Source organism: Pipistrellus hanaki (assembly GCF_964339955.1).
Source record: "Pipistrellus hanaki genome assembly, chromosome: 15".
NCBI classification, from domain to species: domain Eukaryota; kingdom Metazoa; phylum Chordata; class Mammalia; order Chiroptera; family Vespertilionidae; genus Pipistrellus; species Pipistrellus hanaki.
Genome location: NC_140517.1, coordinates 40,140,674 through 40,156,375, shown reverse-complemented (window position 1 = coordinate 40,156,375; position 15,702 = coordinate 40,140,674). Strand labels below are relative to the sequence as shown.

At 48.4% G+C, this 15,702-nt stretch overlaps 1 protein-coding gene across 1 annotated transcript; it reads left to right on the top strand.

Moving 5' to 3' along the window:
• The first annotated feature begins 1,949 nt into the window (after window positions 1-1,949).
• Window positions 1,950-13,358, top strand: LOC311609950 (cell adhesion molecule CEACAM6-like). Its single transcript, XM_084860751.1, has 10 exons — window positions 1,950-2,123; window positions 3,266-3,625; window positions 7,156-7,434; window positions 7,842-8,096; window positions 9,424-9,702; window positions 10,641-10,761; window positions 11,697-11,749; window positions 12,082-12,113; window positions 12,488-12,529; window positions 12,772-13,358. Exons 1-10 carry the CDS (start codon window positions 2,060-2,062, stop codon window positions 12,835-12,837), a joined length of 1,551 nt encoding a protein of 516 aa, XP_084716877.1. The 5' UTR covers window positions 1,950-2,059; the 3' UTR covers window positions 12,838-13,358.
• Window positions 13,359-15,702: the final 2,344 nt, after the last annotated feature.

The window sequence follows — 15,702 nt, the reverse complement described above, 5'->3', positions numbered from 1 at the left end:
GCAAAGTCTTGGTATAATTAAGCCTTGATTGCTGTTGGTACACTGGGAGCAATTGAACACCAGACCAATTGTCTGTGAGGACCTGCAGTGTCTATAAAGGAATAACTGCTGTGCTGGAGACATGCCTTGTTTCAGTGGGGCTTTGGTGCTCACCAAGACCATCTCCCAAATGTGTCACTTATGGGTGTGAGGGATTGAAACTGAGCACTAGAACTCTGGTTTCTGGGTCTCAATGAGGTGCAGTTTGGCTACTGTCTGAGGCCAGTACTGTCGCAGGAGTTACAACATGAACCACACTCCTATCCACTTTGGATCTGTTTGCCCCAGGTTGCAATTTTGCTAAACTGCAACAGAGAGGGCCATTCATATGCAAAAGCTGCTGCTTGGAGCTTGTGTATTTGTAGGTTTTGCGGAGCAGAGTCTCAGGGCAAAGCCTCAGGGCTTCACTAGGCTGGGGCATGGCCAACAGCGATGGCTGCCCGTCCACTGCCTCTCCGATGGTGTCCTGGTGTCCTCATGTCTCCGCGTCTTCCCGTGTCTTACACCACAGCACAGCAAACAATCTCAGTTCTGCAAGCAAGCCAGACTCACTTTCCAACCTGATAGCATACAGTCTAGCCTCTCCCCAGAAACTGGATTTCAGAGAGATCAGGAGCTTGTCTCTCTTTGGGTTGAAGAAAGCACAGCCCTCCGCCAGCTGGGATCCACAACCAGCCCATACCACGTCTGCGCCCCCCTACCTCAGTTTTTCAGCGCTTGTGCCCTGGATTCTCTTCTTTCTCTTTCAGTCTAGATTTAGGATTTCCTCTCAGCCAGCTTTCCCTTGGTTTTGGGGAGATAGACGTTATTTTATTGTTTTTTGAAATTGTTGTGCAAGGCAGCCATTTAGGAGTGTTTACCCATGCTGCCATCTTCGTTCTCTATACAAGAGGATTTTTAATCCTTAAGCTCTAAAATGCTGATTCTATACTAGTAATTATCTAAGATACTTGCAAATGATCCTATATTGTGAATTAGGATAAAGTTATGAAAGTGTGACTCCCTAAATAGGCTTCATTTAGGATTTGTCAGGTGGGGAGCATTTGGAACAATTGGTACACCAAAAATTCCCTCTTGGAGCTATTGGAAAAGATACTTTCTTACTAAGGCATAAACCTCAGAAGCCAAATTCCTTCTTATTTTGGAAGAAGGTCCTAATTCTTGAGGGTAGTTATCTGGGGATAACTGGTAGATCTCAGGGGAGGATCCCAATAAAATATTTATCAGCTTTCCAGGTATGTCCTTTCAGGGTCGAAGGTCAATGTAGTAGATCCTGATATCAGTGGTGTTTACACTCATCTGGTTTTGCTGCTTTTCTGGGCCTGGAGCTGAAACACAACTGAAGCCTAGATGTATTTGATGTCAGTCGGATCCTCATTGTTCTCGAGGCTTAATGCTGAAGGGCTATTCTTAGGTCCTCTGGTTTCTTCCCTCTAAGAGTATCTAACCCACATGACTAAGAATATGCCAGGGAAGGAAAGGCCGGGGAGGGCCTGAACCAAATGACCATTGATATGAAAGGTCAGTGATATGAAAACCAGGATATGCTCTGGTAGGAAAGGTTACCCAGGGGGCAAGGTCCCAGTCCAGTTTTGCACAATGCCAAAAACCTGGGGCTTTTCATTCTGGAGACCTTCCCTAAGGCCTATTGTCCTACTCTGCTCAGGCCTAACTGCCTACAACACAAGCAAGGGGTGTGTGTGTGTGTGTGTGTGTGTGTGTGTGTGTGTACATAGGGAGGAGTCACTGCGGAAGAAGGTAGAAGCCTCAGCAGTTTCAGAGAATGAAAATGAAAAGGAAAGAAAAGGGGAGGCAGGAATAACAGGAGGGCAGGGAGGAACCTGGGTACAGACTCCACCCCTGGCCCATGTGACCAGGGACGTGATCTTGGCCCAGGAGGAGGCTCAGTGCACAGGGAGGAGAAACAGCACAGCCCACCACCAGGACAGCAGTGCTTGTGAGCATTTCTGGAATCCAAGGTCTTCCCACAGAGGGAGGGACAGAGCAGGCAGCAGACACCATGGATTCCCCCTCAGCCCCTGCCCACAGAAGACTTGTTCCCAGGCAGGGGCTCCTGCTAGCTGGTAAGAGGGGACAACTACCTGGTGGTTGAAGGGAGGAGGACAGGCACAGGCTAGCTGGGGACTCCTGGGGAGCACAGGGTTCTCAGAGTAAACAATGGGACTCCTGGGGAGCACAGGGTTCTCAGAGAAAACAAGTCTGTTTGGACTTGAGGGGAGAAGACAGGGGAGCAAAGTAGGGTGGGGGAGGGGACTCAGCAACAGGAAAATGATGTGGAAACGATGAGGGACAGGAAAACCTCAATGGCTGCTCATTTCCCAAGTTACTCATCACTGAGAGCTGAATGCTGAAAACTTTTATATATATATATTTTTTTTTATTATTAATTTCAGAAAGGAATGGAGAGAGAAAGAGAGAAGCACCAATGATGAGAGAGAATCACTGATTGGTTGCCTCCTGCACTGGGGAATGAGCCCACAACCCCAGCATGTGACCCTGACTGGAATCAAGCCTCAAACCCTTCAGTCCACAAGACAACGCTGTATCCCCTGAGCCAAAATGGCTAGGGCTGAAAACTTTTGATAATAACAATTTATGTGAGGAGATAGAAAATTTAACCGGGAGCAATAAAAATTGTCCTTACCACAAAGCTCAGAAATGGGAAGATACATCCCAGGAGGTGCAGGACCCTGCAACTCTCACTCATTCACCCACAAATATTTGCAGCCTGTTGTAGGCACAGGGTGTGCAACAAATAAGACAAGAAGCCCCCATGAAGCTCATGTTCTATGGGAGGAGGCAGACAAGAGAAGATCTAGATGTGATGTCAGGTACCCCTTAGTGCCATGCAGGAAACATCCCAGGGACAGGTCAGAAAGTGAAGACAGAGGTCTTTACAGGAGGTGATCAGGGAAGGGGTCTCCCAAAGATACCCCTGGGTGTCAGCAAGGATCTGAGGGCAGATACCTGGGTAACAGTATTCAAAGCAGAGGAAATTACAAGTTCAGAGGTGCTGAAGTTATGATTGCCATGCTGCTCAGCTTGACCACAGGAGACACCACGCACCTACACACACACACACACACACACACACACACACACACTCCAAGACTGAGATGAAGAGACCTGCTCAGGACTCATGGACTCATCTCTCCATTCCAACACATAGCTCCAAATATTGATCAATTTCTCTCTTCCCTCCTAGCCTCACTCATAACCTTCTGGAGCCTGCCATCCACTGCCCAGCCCACTATTGAATCAGTGCCGCCCAATGCTGCCGAAGGGAAGGATGTGCTTCTTCGTGTCCACAACCTGCCTGGGGATCTTAGGGGTTATGCTTGGTACAAAGGGGAAAAAGAAGAAAGCAACCATAAAATTGTATCATATGTAATAGACACTCAAAAACCTACCTACTGGCCTGCATACAGTGATCGAGAGACAATATACCACAATGGATCCCTGCTGTTCCAGAACGTCACCCTGAATGACACAGGAAAGTATATGCTACAAGCCATACACAAAGATTATGAGATCACAGAAGTAACTGGACAGCTCTGTGTATACCGTGAGTGATTGCCCTCAGATGTCTGGGTGTTGGGTGGGTGAATTCTACTTCACACACAGTACTGACAGCCCTGGACTCTGTCTCAATCCACCTCTGCATCATGTTCTAGGTTGGCTTTGGGCATTTAGTGCAGGACTCACACAGTGGAGACAAACTTCCCAAGATTAGATTTGCCTTCCCAGATTCTAAATCCGCAGATATTCTCCACAGAGAGAAGCCTGATGGGAATCACTCAGAAGAAGGAGACTCATCAGAGACTTAGTCCAGCCCCTGGCCCCTTCCCCATGACCATGACACTGAGTATACCCTGCAGAGCTTGCTCACACCCTGGCCTGAGGGGACCCTGGAATCCTCACAGAGAAGCTCAGCCTGGGAACCCCTCCCAGACCTTGTCCCAGGGCTCCTGACTTCAGGAAACCTGGGGAACCTGGGTCAGGTTGGGTTTCACCTCCTGGGTGGGAGCAGTGGCTCTACTCCTGCTCACTAGACAGGGCTCAGCCCCAAGAGCCACATCAGGAAAGGGACAGAGCCTAGTCCTTCAGATAAGCCGGTGTCAGGAGAGCACAGATAGACAAAATACCCAGTACCATTAGCTGACTCTTCTGAGGGACTTAGGACACTCCTGGGGGAGGTCAGGTCTCCAGGAAGGAACAGAAGAAAAAAGATGCTCCTGTCAGCTCCATATCCACCAGGGGTCAGCCAGGAATTCTTTCTCATGGAGGCAAATAATGGCACTGGCCATTTAAGTCAGTGTCTCCTCTATACTGGGCTTCAGGTCAAGTACTCATAGATGTTTTAAGGTCAATCCAGACAACGTGGTAATCCAGAGTCCACTTGGCATTTCTTCTGTTTTTATTCAGGGTAAATGGAGGCACAGTGTGATACAGCCATTGCATCAGGCTCACAGAGAAACAGCAAGGTGCTTGCACAGCCACAGCCCACCCTCTCCTCCACCACAAGGGTCTTAGGTGCCTGTGGACCCTGAGAAAAGCCATTAGTTCAGTGCTTTTTCTTACCACTCAAGGTAGATTTTCTGGTCTGGCAATTAAGTTCAAGGTAGATTTTCTGGTCTGGCAATTAAGAAAGTGGAGAATTAATTTTCACTTTAGAATCAAATTACCTACAATAACACTCAGAGTCAGTGCTAGGAATGCACCGGGCATTCCCCTCAGGTAGCCGATCCACCCCTCCCTGCACTGGACTTAAAACCACTTATTTGTTTCCTGATGTGTTGGCGTCACTCCCACTAGCTATGAAGGGAAGGACTTTGCCTTCTCATTCTCCACCCTACACCTGCTACCAGCTCAGGGACCAGCACTCACTTGCTCTTTCATGAAGGAGGAAAGGAATTATGGTGACTGATGACAGAATGAATGAATGATACATAATTGCCTCAGAGATTGGAACATGGGTGCAGAGTCCTAAAAGGTTTTAGCCACACCTGTTCCCTGTCCCCACAGGTGCTGAGAGCCATGTCCATCCCTCTGACCTCTGTCCCTGAGGCCAGCTCAGGAGCCACGTCACTTGGTGACTGTGGGCTGTTCCACTGTGAGAAGGTTTTCCAGGCTGCACTGCTCCTGCCCTGGGGCAGCTGTGGGCTTTTTGAAGTCACCTGTGTCCCCCACTATCCACCAAGGACATTCTGCCTCTCTCTGCTCCTTCCATGTCCTTTATGTGCTTCCTCCTTCATGCCAGACACATTGCCTAGCTCTGCTCTGCTTCCTCCACCAAGCAGTCTCCCCAGATTGTCCTGCTAACACTTGTGTCCAGGCCCTACCTCCCAGGCAATAGAAGAGAACACAGAAAACAGTGGAGCAGCAGCCTTAGCTCCCTCATCAGCCAGTTTCCCAGGTCACCAAGAGAAAGAGCTTCTGCTGGGCCCATCAATGCTCCTATTCCCCATGAGGCCAAGAGGAACAGGCCACATGACAGGGACATGTAAAATATTGACTCTCTACATGACTCAACCAGGAAGTCAAAGGCAGAAGGACAGGTCTGATCCCCCAAAGCTCACAGGTTCACTCCACCTCTGACTGGTGATTCACACCCTTGTCCTAGTGTGAGGCTCCCATTTTTTCCACTGGCTCCCAAGACCTTCCCAAGGTGAGCCTGGTGACCCTGCACCATCTGACTGGTCACTGACTATTTCACACACATGTGTCATAAAGACACCTTGACCACAGGATGGGATCCTCTCAGACTGTGAGATGCACCAGCCACTCTCCTTTCTCTTAGATGCTGCCCATTTGAATGAATATGACTACTAGTTAACTCCAGTTTTTTTCCTGAGTTAGAAAGACAAGGAAGAGCATATGCCACATGCTCATGTGGGGGATCCTCCCCCTCTGCCTGACTGTCCATAGAAGCGGGGGGGGGGGGACCTTTTTCCTAATTTTACTAACATGGCACATGTCTTTTCCACCAATTTGGTGTCATGCTTCCCTGTATAAAGCAGAGACACCTGGACTCATGCTCCACCTCACCCCCCCCCCCCCATCACCCCATCACTTCTGTTCTCTTAGCAGGACTCACCTTCTCTCTGGGAGTCCCTGATTTCAAACAAACTGTGGCATCTTTTTTTTTTTTTTTTTTTTATCACAGTGTGACCTGATTGTATGGCAGAATTTGGTCTATGAACTTCGTGTTCTTATACAGAAATTCCACGAAAAATTGGCATTAGAACTTTGGGGCATGCGTGATTTTCATACATTCTTTCAGAGTTTAATTCAAAATCTATCTCATAACTGACAAACAGAAATGGTCCATGAGGGCCAGCAAGTTCATGCCCCCTGATCTTCCACAAGTCCCCCTTCTGTAGATGCTATTGTCTGGGTGTTGAGGAAGGATTCCTGTCCTCTGCAGTGGCAGAAAGGACATTACAGACCAAGGCCAGAGAGCACGACTTTGCTACCACCGCCAGCCAGCTCCCCTATCCCTCACTCTTTACTAAATCATGGCCCTGAAGCCTGTGAAATAAATTGTCTGCCAGACTTGCTTCTGGTCTCCTATGTATTGATTCTGCTCAGACACTCAGTTCAGGGCCACACTGCACAGTCCTCTAGGGTTTAAGGACTATAGGGTGGCCAATCATTGCTCATCTCTAGGTTAACCCTAAAATGTGAGGCTTCAGTGGAAACACATCTCAACCTGGCAATGTAGGTCTGTGTAGCTGGAAGGGACTCAGCACCAGCACATTCCGGGTGAGACCCCAAGGTCAGCCAGGCAGTCAGCTGGTCAGTGAGGAACCAGGACAGGTGCTGGGTGGTCTCTGACTCCCAGTCCTGTGTTTCTCTGTGATCAAACCCTGAGAGATGTCTGATACCTGAGAAAGCCTGTGGTTTTTCTCCCAGACATAGAGCAGGCAGCTTTACATTCTCGGAGTGCTCAGCACCTCATACATTTGTTTTCTCTTGTTATGCACAGACCTGCCTTATTTCTTTAAGAACTCTAGTTAGCTGAGAGGCACCAATTCTGATTGAAGAAGCATTTGGAGGTCTCAATGGGCAATTTTCTCTCTGTTGTCTGCCCAGCGGTGTTACCCAAACCTAACATCACAAGCAACAACTCCAACCCGGAGGAGCACAAGGACCCTGTCATGTTAACGTGTGAACCTCAGACTGAGAACACCAGCTACCTGTGGTTGATCAACAGTCAGAGTCTCCAGGACAGTGCCAGGCTGCAGCTGTCCAAGGACAACAGGACTCTCACTTTACTCCTTGTCACAAGGAATGACATGGGACCCTATGAGTGTGAAATCCAGAACCCCGGGAGTGCCAGCCGCAGTGACCCATTCACCCTGAATGTTCTTTGTGAGTAACTTCTATCCCTGCCTGGGCCAAGCTGCCCACCCAAATCCACACTGCCAGAGGCCAGGCCACATCCCTTCCCCCCAGGTCAATGTACACAGACCCCCACTCTGAACATCCAGGGTGACGATCTGTTCCTGGACCAGGCACATCTGGGCAAACTCGGCCTTGAGGAAAGATTGGGAGGGGAGGGGATACTCCTGTCTGGAGAGGCTCAGGGTTAACAAGCTTTCATGGGACAAACAGGTTAATGTCTCAGACTCAGGCTCAGTGAACACAGGGGCTATGGTTGGGACTTTTAAAAACAAGGCTCTGACCCAGCTCAGAGGGAGAATGTGGCCCTTACACAGACCAGGATCTTGCTCTTCCCTCTGATTACATCATGTGTGGCTGTGTTCTTTCTGCTCCAGATGGCCCAGACACCCCCACCATTTCCCCCTCCAACTCCCATTACCTTCGTGGGACAAATCTCAGCCTCTTCTGCCAGGCAGCCTCTAACCCGCCTGCACGGTATTCTTGGATTATCAATGGGAGTTCCCAGCAACCCACACAGGAGCTCTTTATCTCCAACATCACTTTGAATAATAGTGGATCCTATACCTGCCTTGCCCATAACTCTGACACTAAGCTCAATAGGACCACGATCAAGAATATCACAGTCTATGGTAAGTGCCTCCTGGACAATGAGCACTAGGCTCTGGGGTTCATATCTGTCTGGTTTTCACAAAAGAACCTGGAGGGTGTTGTCTCCCTTCCTGTGGCCATGGACACAAGCAAATCAGTCTTCCCCTGAGCCCTCCCACTATATCTCTGTAGACTCCCCTCCCTTACTCTTCTGATCTCTGGAGTCCAGCCATGGAAAGTGAAGAGGGGTTCGCCCAGCCCTAGAAAGAGTCAAGTGGTGGAGGGAGGAGGCTTCCCAGAGGGGAAAACAAAGGTTCTCAAGGTCAAGTTGCTTCTTCTGTCACTAACACTTTCCTTCTGTCACCTCTTGTCTGTTACCTGCTCCATGTGCTACAAAGAACATGCAAGGCTTTGAGCATGCTCACCTCTTTCCCCCAAACTAATGGGGGAAACCACCAATGAGGTGGGTTAGCAGGTCAGACCCCTGCTCCCTGCTCTGTTTCAGGCTCCCCTGGTGACTGGCTGCTCTGTGCCCTCTGAGGTCAGACAGGGGTCTGTGGTGATGGGGCATGGGAGGTCTATTCTCTGATTGCTCAAATCATATCACCAATCAACATCATGGCCTCCCTCAAACCAGAGAGTGAGCCACAGGGTAGACCCTTCTGAGCTATGTCCGGACTCTGAAGTCACCTGCTGTACAACACTGTGTGACACCAGTGTATGTGACATTCCTACCGAGAGCAGTGAACGGTGGTGCTAACTTGGCAAGTAGGTAGATTCATGGGACAGATGGGGCAGTGCCACAAAGTATGTAGTTTACGGAGAAAGCTAAGACAACCAGCTATTGTTAAAACTGATTACTTCTCTCTAGGGACTTTCTTCTCCCTGATAGTCAATCCATTGGCCAGGAAGTGAATGTCCTATTCAGAGAAATCCTTTAGATTGAAACTTCTCTAGGTACTAAGGTCATAGCTGGGCCATTCTCATCCTCTAATAAATTATTTAACAACAGGGAAATGCCTTCCCATCTCTATGTGTAGCTACCATACCAGAGAGGGGGTGTGATTATTTAGAAAGTCACAGAAAGGCCTGGAAAAGAGTCAGACAGAAGTCAATGGGTGGAAAATGCCACCTGAGGATGAAGATGCTGGACACACGATATGGGGCTAATACCTCAGATGTCCAGGGAAACAGGTCAGGGGTCAACCTGAGTTGATCTAGTCTGTCACCTAAACAAATATCATCACCCTGCAAAGGTCAGAGTCCTCCTCTGGTGACCTTTACAGAGATCACTGTGGCCTGTGAGTGGCTGACATCTCTGAGGAAGGAGCCCACCCTCAGTCAGTCACCTCTTCTGTTTCTCCACAGAACCAGTGAGGAAGCCCGCCCTCCTAGGGAGCAATGCCACAGTCACAGAGCATAAGGATGCCGTGGTCCTGACCTGCCTCACAAATGACGCAGGGATCTCCATCCGGTGGCTCTTCAAGAACCAGAGTCTCCTGCTCACGGACAGGATGAAGCTGTCCTGGGACAACAGCACCCTCACCATCGACCCCGTCAGGACGGAGGACGCTGGGGGTTATCAGTGTGAGGTCTTCAACCCCGGCAGTTCCGGCAAAAGTGACCCCTTCAGGCTGGATGTGCAATGTGAGTGACCCTCGACCTCTCCCACTTGCTTTTGTAGATTTCATGGGTAGGGGGGTGAGATGGATGAAAGCCTTAAGGAGATGGGAGATAAAGAGCACATGGGTAAGGACCCCAGGATTAGAGTAATCTCATCATTGTCTCGGTTTTATGAGTACAGGAAGACTGACCACGGGGAAGGCTCTCACCCACCTGAGCCTCAGTTTCTGCATCTCTAACCTGGAATAAAACAGCTGGACCTAAACACTGTTGTTAGGATATTTATTGTGAGGTTAATGAGTTACAGCCCTCAGCCAGGGCCATGCTCATTCAGTGTATCAATTATTGTTGGTATTTTTACGAACGCTGTTGTCAGTAGCTGTAAAGTGAAGCAGATATCAGTGAAAATGTCGTTTATCACTTACCAGTTCTGTGACCGCCAGCCATTAATTAAGCACCTCCTATCCCTGATTCTGTTTATGCTCATGGGGGTGACACCACCCATCCCTTGTGGGGGTGGAAGGACCAGATGACATGAAGGTAAAGTAATTCCCACCCTGCCTGGACCATCAAAAATACTCAGCACATTCTTATTACTCATCAGCACTGAGTTGGCAGGTAAGGTGCATAATAAGACTGTCCATAGTGATGGAAAAGAAGAAATAGGGGTAAGAGACAGAATATGTGAGGGAAAGAAGAGTTAAGAGGAAAATTATCAGGACATGGGAATAGTGGGTGTGAGAGTACATGCAAAGGTAGAGCAAATGGAATGTTTCAAATGCACAAAACAGAGAATGATGCAACAGCAGAAGTGGGGTGTCAGGAGGACTGACACTCCCAAACCGCACAGACTAGGTGGCAGTTCCTTTTTCCCTCACCAGGCTTCCCCCTGCAAGGACGGTCATGGTTTCCCCTGAATGGACTTGGACCTTCACCCATCTCCCTTTCCCTTCTCCTTTCAGCAGAACAAACCTACCCAGACTACTCTGTGGGGACCATCGTTGGCAGTGTGATCGGGGTCCTTGTCTTGGTGGCTCTGGGGGCCTCCCTGGGCTATTTCCTGTATCTCAGGAGGACTAAGAGGTACCTTCACCCTCACCCTAATCCTGTCCCCTGACTTAGGCTGACCCCCAAGAGCCCAAGCCAGGAGGACAAAGAACCCATTCTCAAAGGGTTCTGGACCTGCTCTCTGTAGCCTCCCAACTTCCCCACGGATGTCCTTAACTCTTTCCATCCAGCTCCTCCCTCAACAGCAGCTGACCAGGTGGTTTTTTCAATAGCTTCCTCACCTATAAATGAGGCATGATTAACGAACTGTGCCCTCAGGACTGTCCTGGTTATCTGCACATACCTGAAGAGGGGCCTGCAGGTACTAAGTGCTCAGTAAGGCACCTTCTGTTGTTTATCTAAGTCCACCCTCCCAGGTGAGGGGATGGGTTGCCTCAGGGTCTGAAAGTCATCCTGGCCAAGGCCACACAGCTGAGGGTGGAAGAGCCTGGACAAATGGCAGGGTTGGGTCAAATGCCCCCACAAGGAGGGTTTGGTAACCACGACCCTGTTGTGTGACACTGCACTACAGCAGAGCCTGTGGTGTAGTTTTTGCCTCTATGTCAGGTGGATGGAGGCAGGACAAGCCACTCTCACAGTGGAGCTCTGTAGGCTTCAGGGGTGGGTCTGGCCACAGCAGGGCACCACGCTCATCCCGATGCTACATGAGGCTGGCACTGCTGTCCCCTTGACCTTTCCATTAAGTCAGACTCTGTGGATGGATTACTGTACTGGTTCCTCAGTCTCCTCCCTGTTAATCCTCCGAGACCCCCATCTACCTTTGAATCCTTCCCCTCTGGGCCCAGCCATGGATCCGTAAGGCCTTGCCTCAGTTGCCCTCTTCTGGGTCCATCCGCCCTAAATAGTGGAGAGAGGCCTCCACCCTCTGCTGGGAAAGGAGACCCTCCCTGCCCCCTGTTGTGACACCAAAGCTCCCTGCACCCCTCACAAGTAAGTCTGTCCTTTCCCAGGGCCAGTGACCCGCGTGGCCTCCAAGAGCACCCACCTCCAGCAGCCACCCCAGGTGAGTGTCTGTTCAGCATGGAGCCCCTGGGCCTGCCCCACAGTGACCACCCCTGCCCTTGTTCCTCAGGATCTGGCCCTTCCCTAAGCTTCAAGGGGGATTCTCATCACCACTCTGTACAGGGATCCCTACTCACCAGTCAACCTAACGTGTAGGCTGTGTCATGTGTCACCACCTCTCCCTCACTGGACCCTGAAATGGCAAGAGGCTCTTGCCCTGGGAGATGACCTTTCACCCCTGGCTCTTGGGAGCTTAAGAACCACCCCCTCCTGGGAGAATAGGCCAAAGCTTCCTCCCCCCTGGGTGCTAATGCCTCCTGTCTCTGCTCCCAGGCCAGGGTCCCACTGGAACCTCTGCCTTCCGGGTAAGTCCATCCTCTCCCTGTTCCCTCACCCAGGGCCTCAGTGACCCACACTCAGGGCAGGGGCACCATCCAAACTCCCAACACAGCATAGACCCCTTCCCCAGAACAGCCAGCAGGGGAGCCTCGCCCTGGCCTGTTGAGACCCTCAGTGAGGAGTGGACAGGGCAGGGCCGGAGTCTGAAGGAAACACTGGAGTCCAGCACAGAGCAGAATGGGCACTGGGAGCACCAGTCAGAGGTCCCAGACTAACAAGGGTGTGGGGGTGCAGTGTGGGCTGAGATTGGGGTTCTGGGCTACAGGTGTGAAGACAGCTGCTCAAAAGGCAAAGCAGCCCTTTGCCCCCGTCATCTGACACTTCTCTCCCCTCTGCACAGGGCCCCCTACCCGACCCCAAGACAGCAGGCCCCATCTACGAGGTGAGTGTGGGGTATGAACCTTCTAACCTGCAGGTCCCTGAGGCCCCAGGACCTGCCCCCAGCCCAGCCCTGGCTGTGCTTCCAGCTCAGGAAAGGGCAGTGGAAAGTGACAACAGAGGTTGAGAGGAGGGAGGAGCATGAGAACAGACACCCAAGCACAGTCAGCCCCCAGGGCATCTGTGAAACATGGCACTTGTTCTGAGAAGGCTGAAGGGCTCAGAGATCTCTTCTTTCTTTGACAGGAATTAGTCAACCCAAACACAGAGGTGTACTGCCGGATCATTCCCAGAGCAGACGTGGCTTCTTAGTTCCTCCAGGACCTGACACCCCAGGCCCTGTGGATGTGGCCTGCGCCAGAGAACCAGCTCTGGGCATCATGTTAAGTGAAATAAGCCAATGGGAGAAAGATAAATATCACATGATCTCCCTCATTTGTGGACTATAATGAACAAGATAAACTGATGAACAAAAATAAAACCAGGAGGGGAAACATATTTTTGAATATAATAGTAATAATCCTGCTATTGGCAAATTTTTAATATTTCCTACAATGTTTATGATATCATATTACAGTTTTGATAATACTATTATATTTAAAATCCTATTTTCTTAACATATCAATGTTTATTGCATAGAATTTTATAATAAGATCATCTTTCTTGAAGTTTATACTTATTGCATTTAACATTATTTTATTTAAAACAGTTTCTCTTAAGATAAAAATAAAATTTATAAAGTGCTCTTAGAGATGGCTGAAAAGAAGAAACAGAGAAACCTAGCCATTCAGAATTAAAATGGCTCTAAATAAATACCTCTCAATAATAACCCTAAATGTGAATGGATTAAATACTTCAATCAAAAGGTATAGCGTAGCTGAATGGATACAAAAACATGACCCAACTCTATGCTGTCTACAAAAGACTCACACGGGATGAAAGTGAAGGGATGAAAATAATCTTTTCCATGCAAATGGAAAAAGAACAAAAGCTGGAGGAACAATACTCATATCTGACAAAATAGACTTCAAAATGAAGGCCATTACAAGAGACAACAAAGGGCACTACATAATACTAAAGGGATCGATCTAACAAGAGGCTATAACCCTGATGAACATATATGAACCCATGATAGCTGCACCTAAATATATTTAAAAAATCTTCTAGAGGACTTTAATGGAGACATCAACAACAAAGCAGTCATAGTAGGGGAATTTAAATACCCTCTGACTTAACTGGACAGATCTTCCAGACAAAAATTTAACAAGAAAACAGAGACTAAAAGACACACTGGAAAAGATCGATTTAACAGACATTTATAAAACATTTTACCACAATGAAGCAGAATATACATTCTTCCCAAGTGCCCATGGAACATTCACAAAGATAGGACACTAAACAAGTCGCTACAAATTCAAGAAGATTGAAATAAGATCAAGCAGAATGATCACAGTAGAATGAAATTAGAAATCAATTACAGTAAAAACACCCCAAAACATTCAAACAAATGGAATTAAATAGCATGTTATTAAACACTGAATGGGTTACCAGCAAGATCAAGAAAGAAATCAAAAACTTCCTAGAAACAAATGAAAATGAACACACAATAACCCAAAATCTCTGGGACACAGCAAAAGCAGTCCTGAAAGGGAAGTTCATAGCACTACAGGCATAGCTAAATAAATAAATAAATAAATAAATAAATAAATAAATAAATAAATAAATAAAATAAAACACACACACACACACACACACACACAAGAAAAATCAGCAATAGACTATTTAACCCTACAACTTCAAGAACTAGAAAGAGAACAGTAAGAAAAGCCCCGAGTAATAGAAGGAAGGAAATAATAAACAGTAGAAAAGAAATAAATGCGATAGAGACTAAAAATCAACAAAAAAGTCAATGAAATGAAGAGCTGGTTCTATGAAAGGATAAACAAAATTGATAAACCATTAGCCATACTCATAAAGAAACAAAGAATCTGAACCAAAATATTAAGTTACAACTACCTTATTATCTATCTCCAAGAAAATATTCATGAACTCTCTGTTAAATTCCCAAGGCACACACTACCAGCATCTAAATTAGCAGGAAATTCCATCATTTCCTTGATGTTCCCCCAACCCTCCAACCTCCAGCACCTTCCCCCACATGCCCACTTGTAGACTCACAGGGTGATAACAATTGTCCCTGCATCTCTCCTTTGTTCAGCTGCTGCCACCTCCTGGCAGGTGATGGTAATGAGGATATGGAGCCTGAGAGTCTGGTCTCACAGCTGACCAGGAAGATAGGACTGGGCCTCCAGATTGTTGGGTCAGGGACAGCAATGATCATTCTGTAGTTCTGGGGGGACTGGGTAATTGGGTAGACAGAGCTGCCTGAGTGTTAGGGAGACAAAGAGTTGATTCAGGAGGACAAGAAAAGGGCAGTGGAATAGACAGATGGGTCCTGAGCCTTGTCCCAGAGCAGAAAGAAAGAACGGCTGAGGGTCGCATGGGGAGTGTTTGTTAGCAAATTAAGGGACAGCTAAACTCCAGGAGAAGGTGGGGGATTGCTGGATGGGGTTCCTCTGACCTGGCAGCCCCCACTGAGGCTGGGTCCCTTCCTGGAGCTACTGGCTTGGACTCGGAAACTGCACCAGCCATCTTAAAAGGGAAAGAGGATCTTATCTGAAGCCTGGAAATCCACAAGTGCCATGATCACCTGGTAGCTGTGAGCTCCAGAACACCAGTCCCCAATCAACACAAACAAGGGGATTCAAAGGAGCTCTTCACCCCACCACGAAAAGATCAGATTTCACCTGGGATAAGGTGAGGTCTCTAGTCCTGGCAGGAGAGAGAAATGCAAGCTTTGATGGAGCTGGAGGACCAGGGAAGTCTGTGCCAAGAAAAATCCGTGACTGCTGGGGCTGGTGTTATCTGTGAATGTGGAAGGGGGTCCTCAGAGCTGCTAATAGAAGGGATCTCTAAAAAGCAACCCATTTTGATCTAATGCGGAGGGTCAGACTAAGAATTTCAAAGGAGTGCCAGGCTGCTTAGTCTAATGCACAGACCCACTGTCTGCACACTTGGGCTTTTCCCAATTCTGATTACTAAGCTCAGTACATAGCATAACCCAGTTGGGGATACCCTGAGAGACTGCAGGGGGAAGTAGTTTTTCTGGAAGCTAGG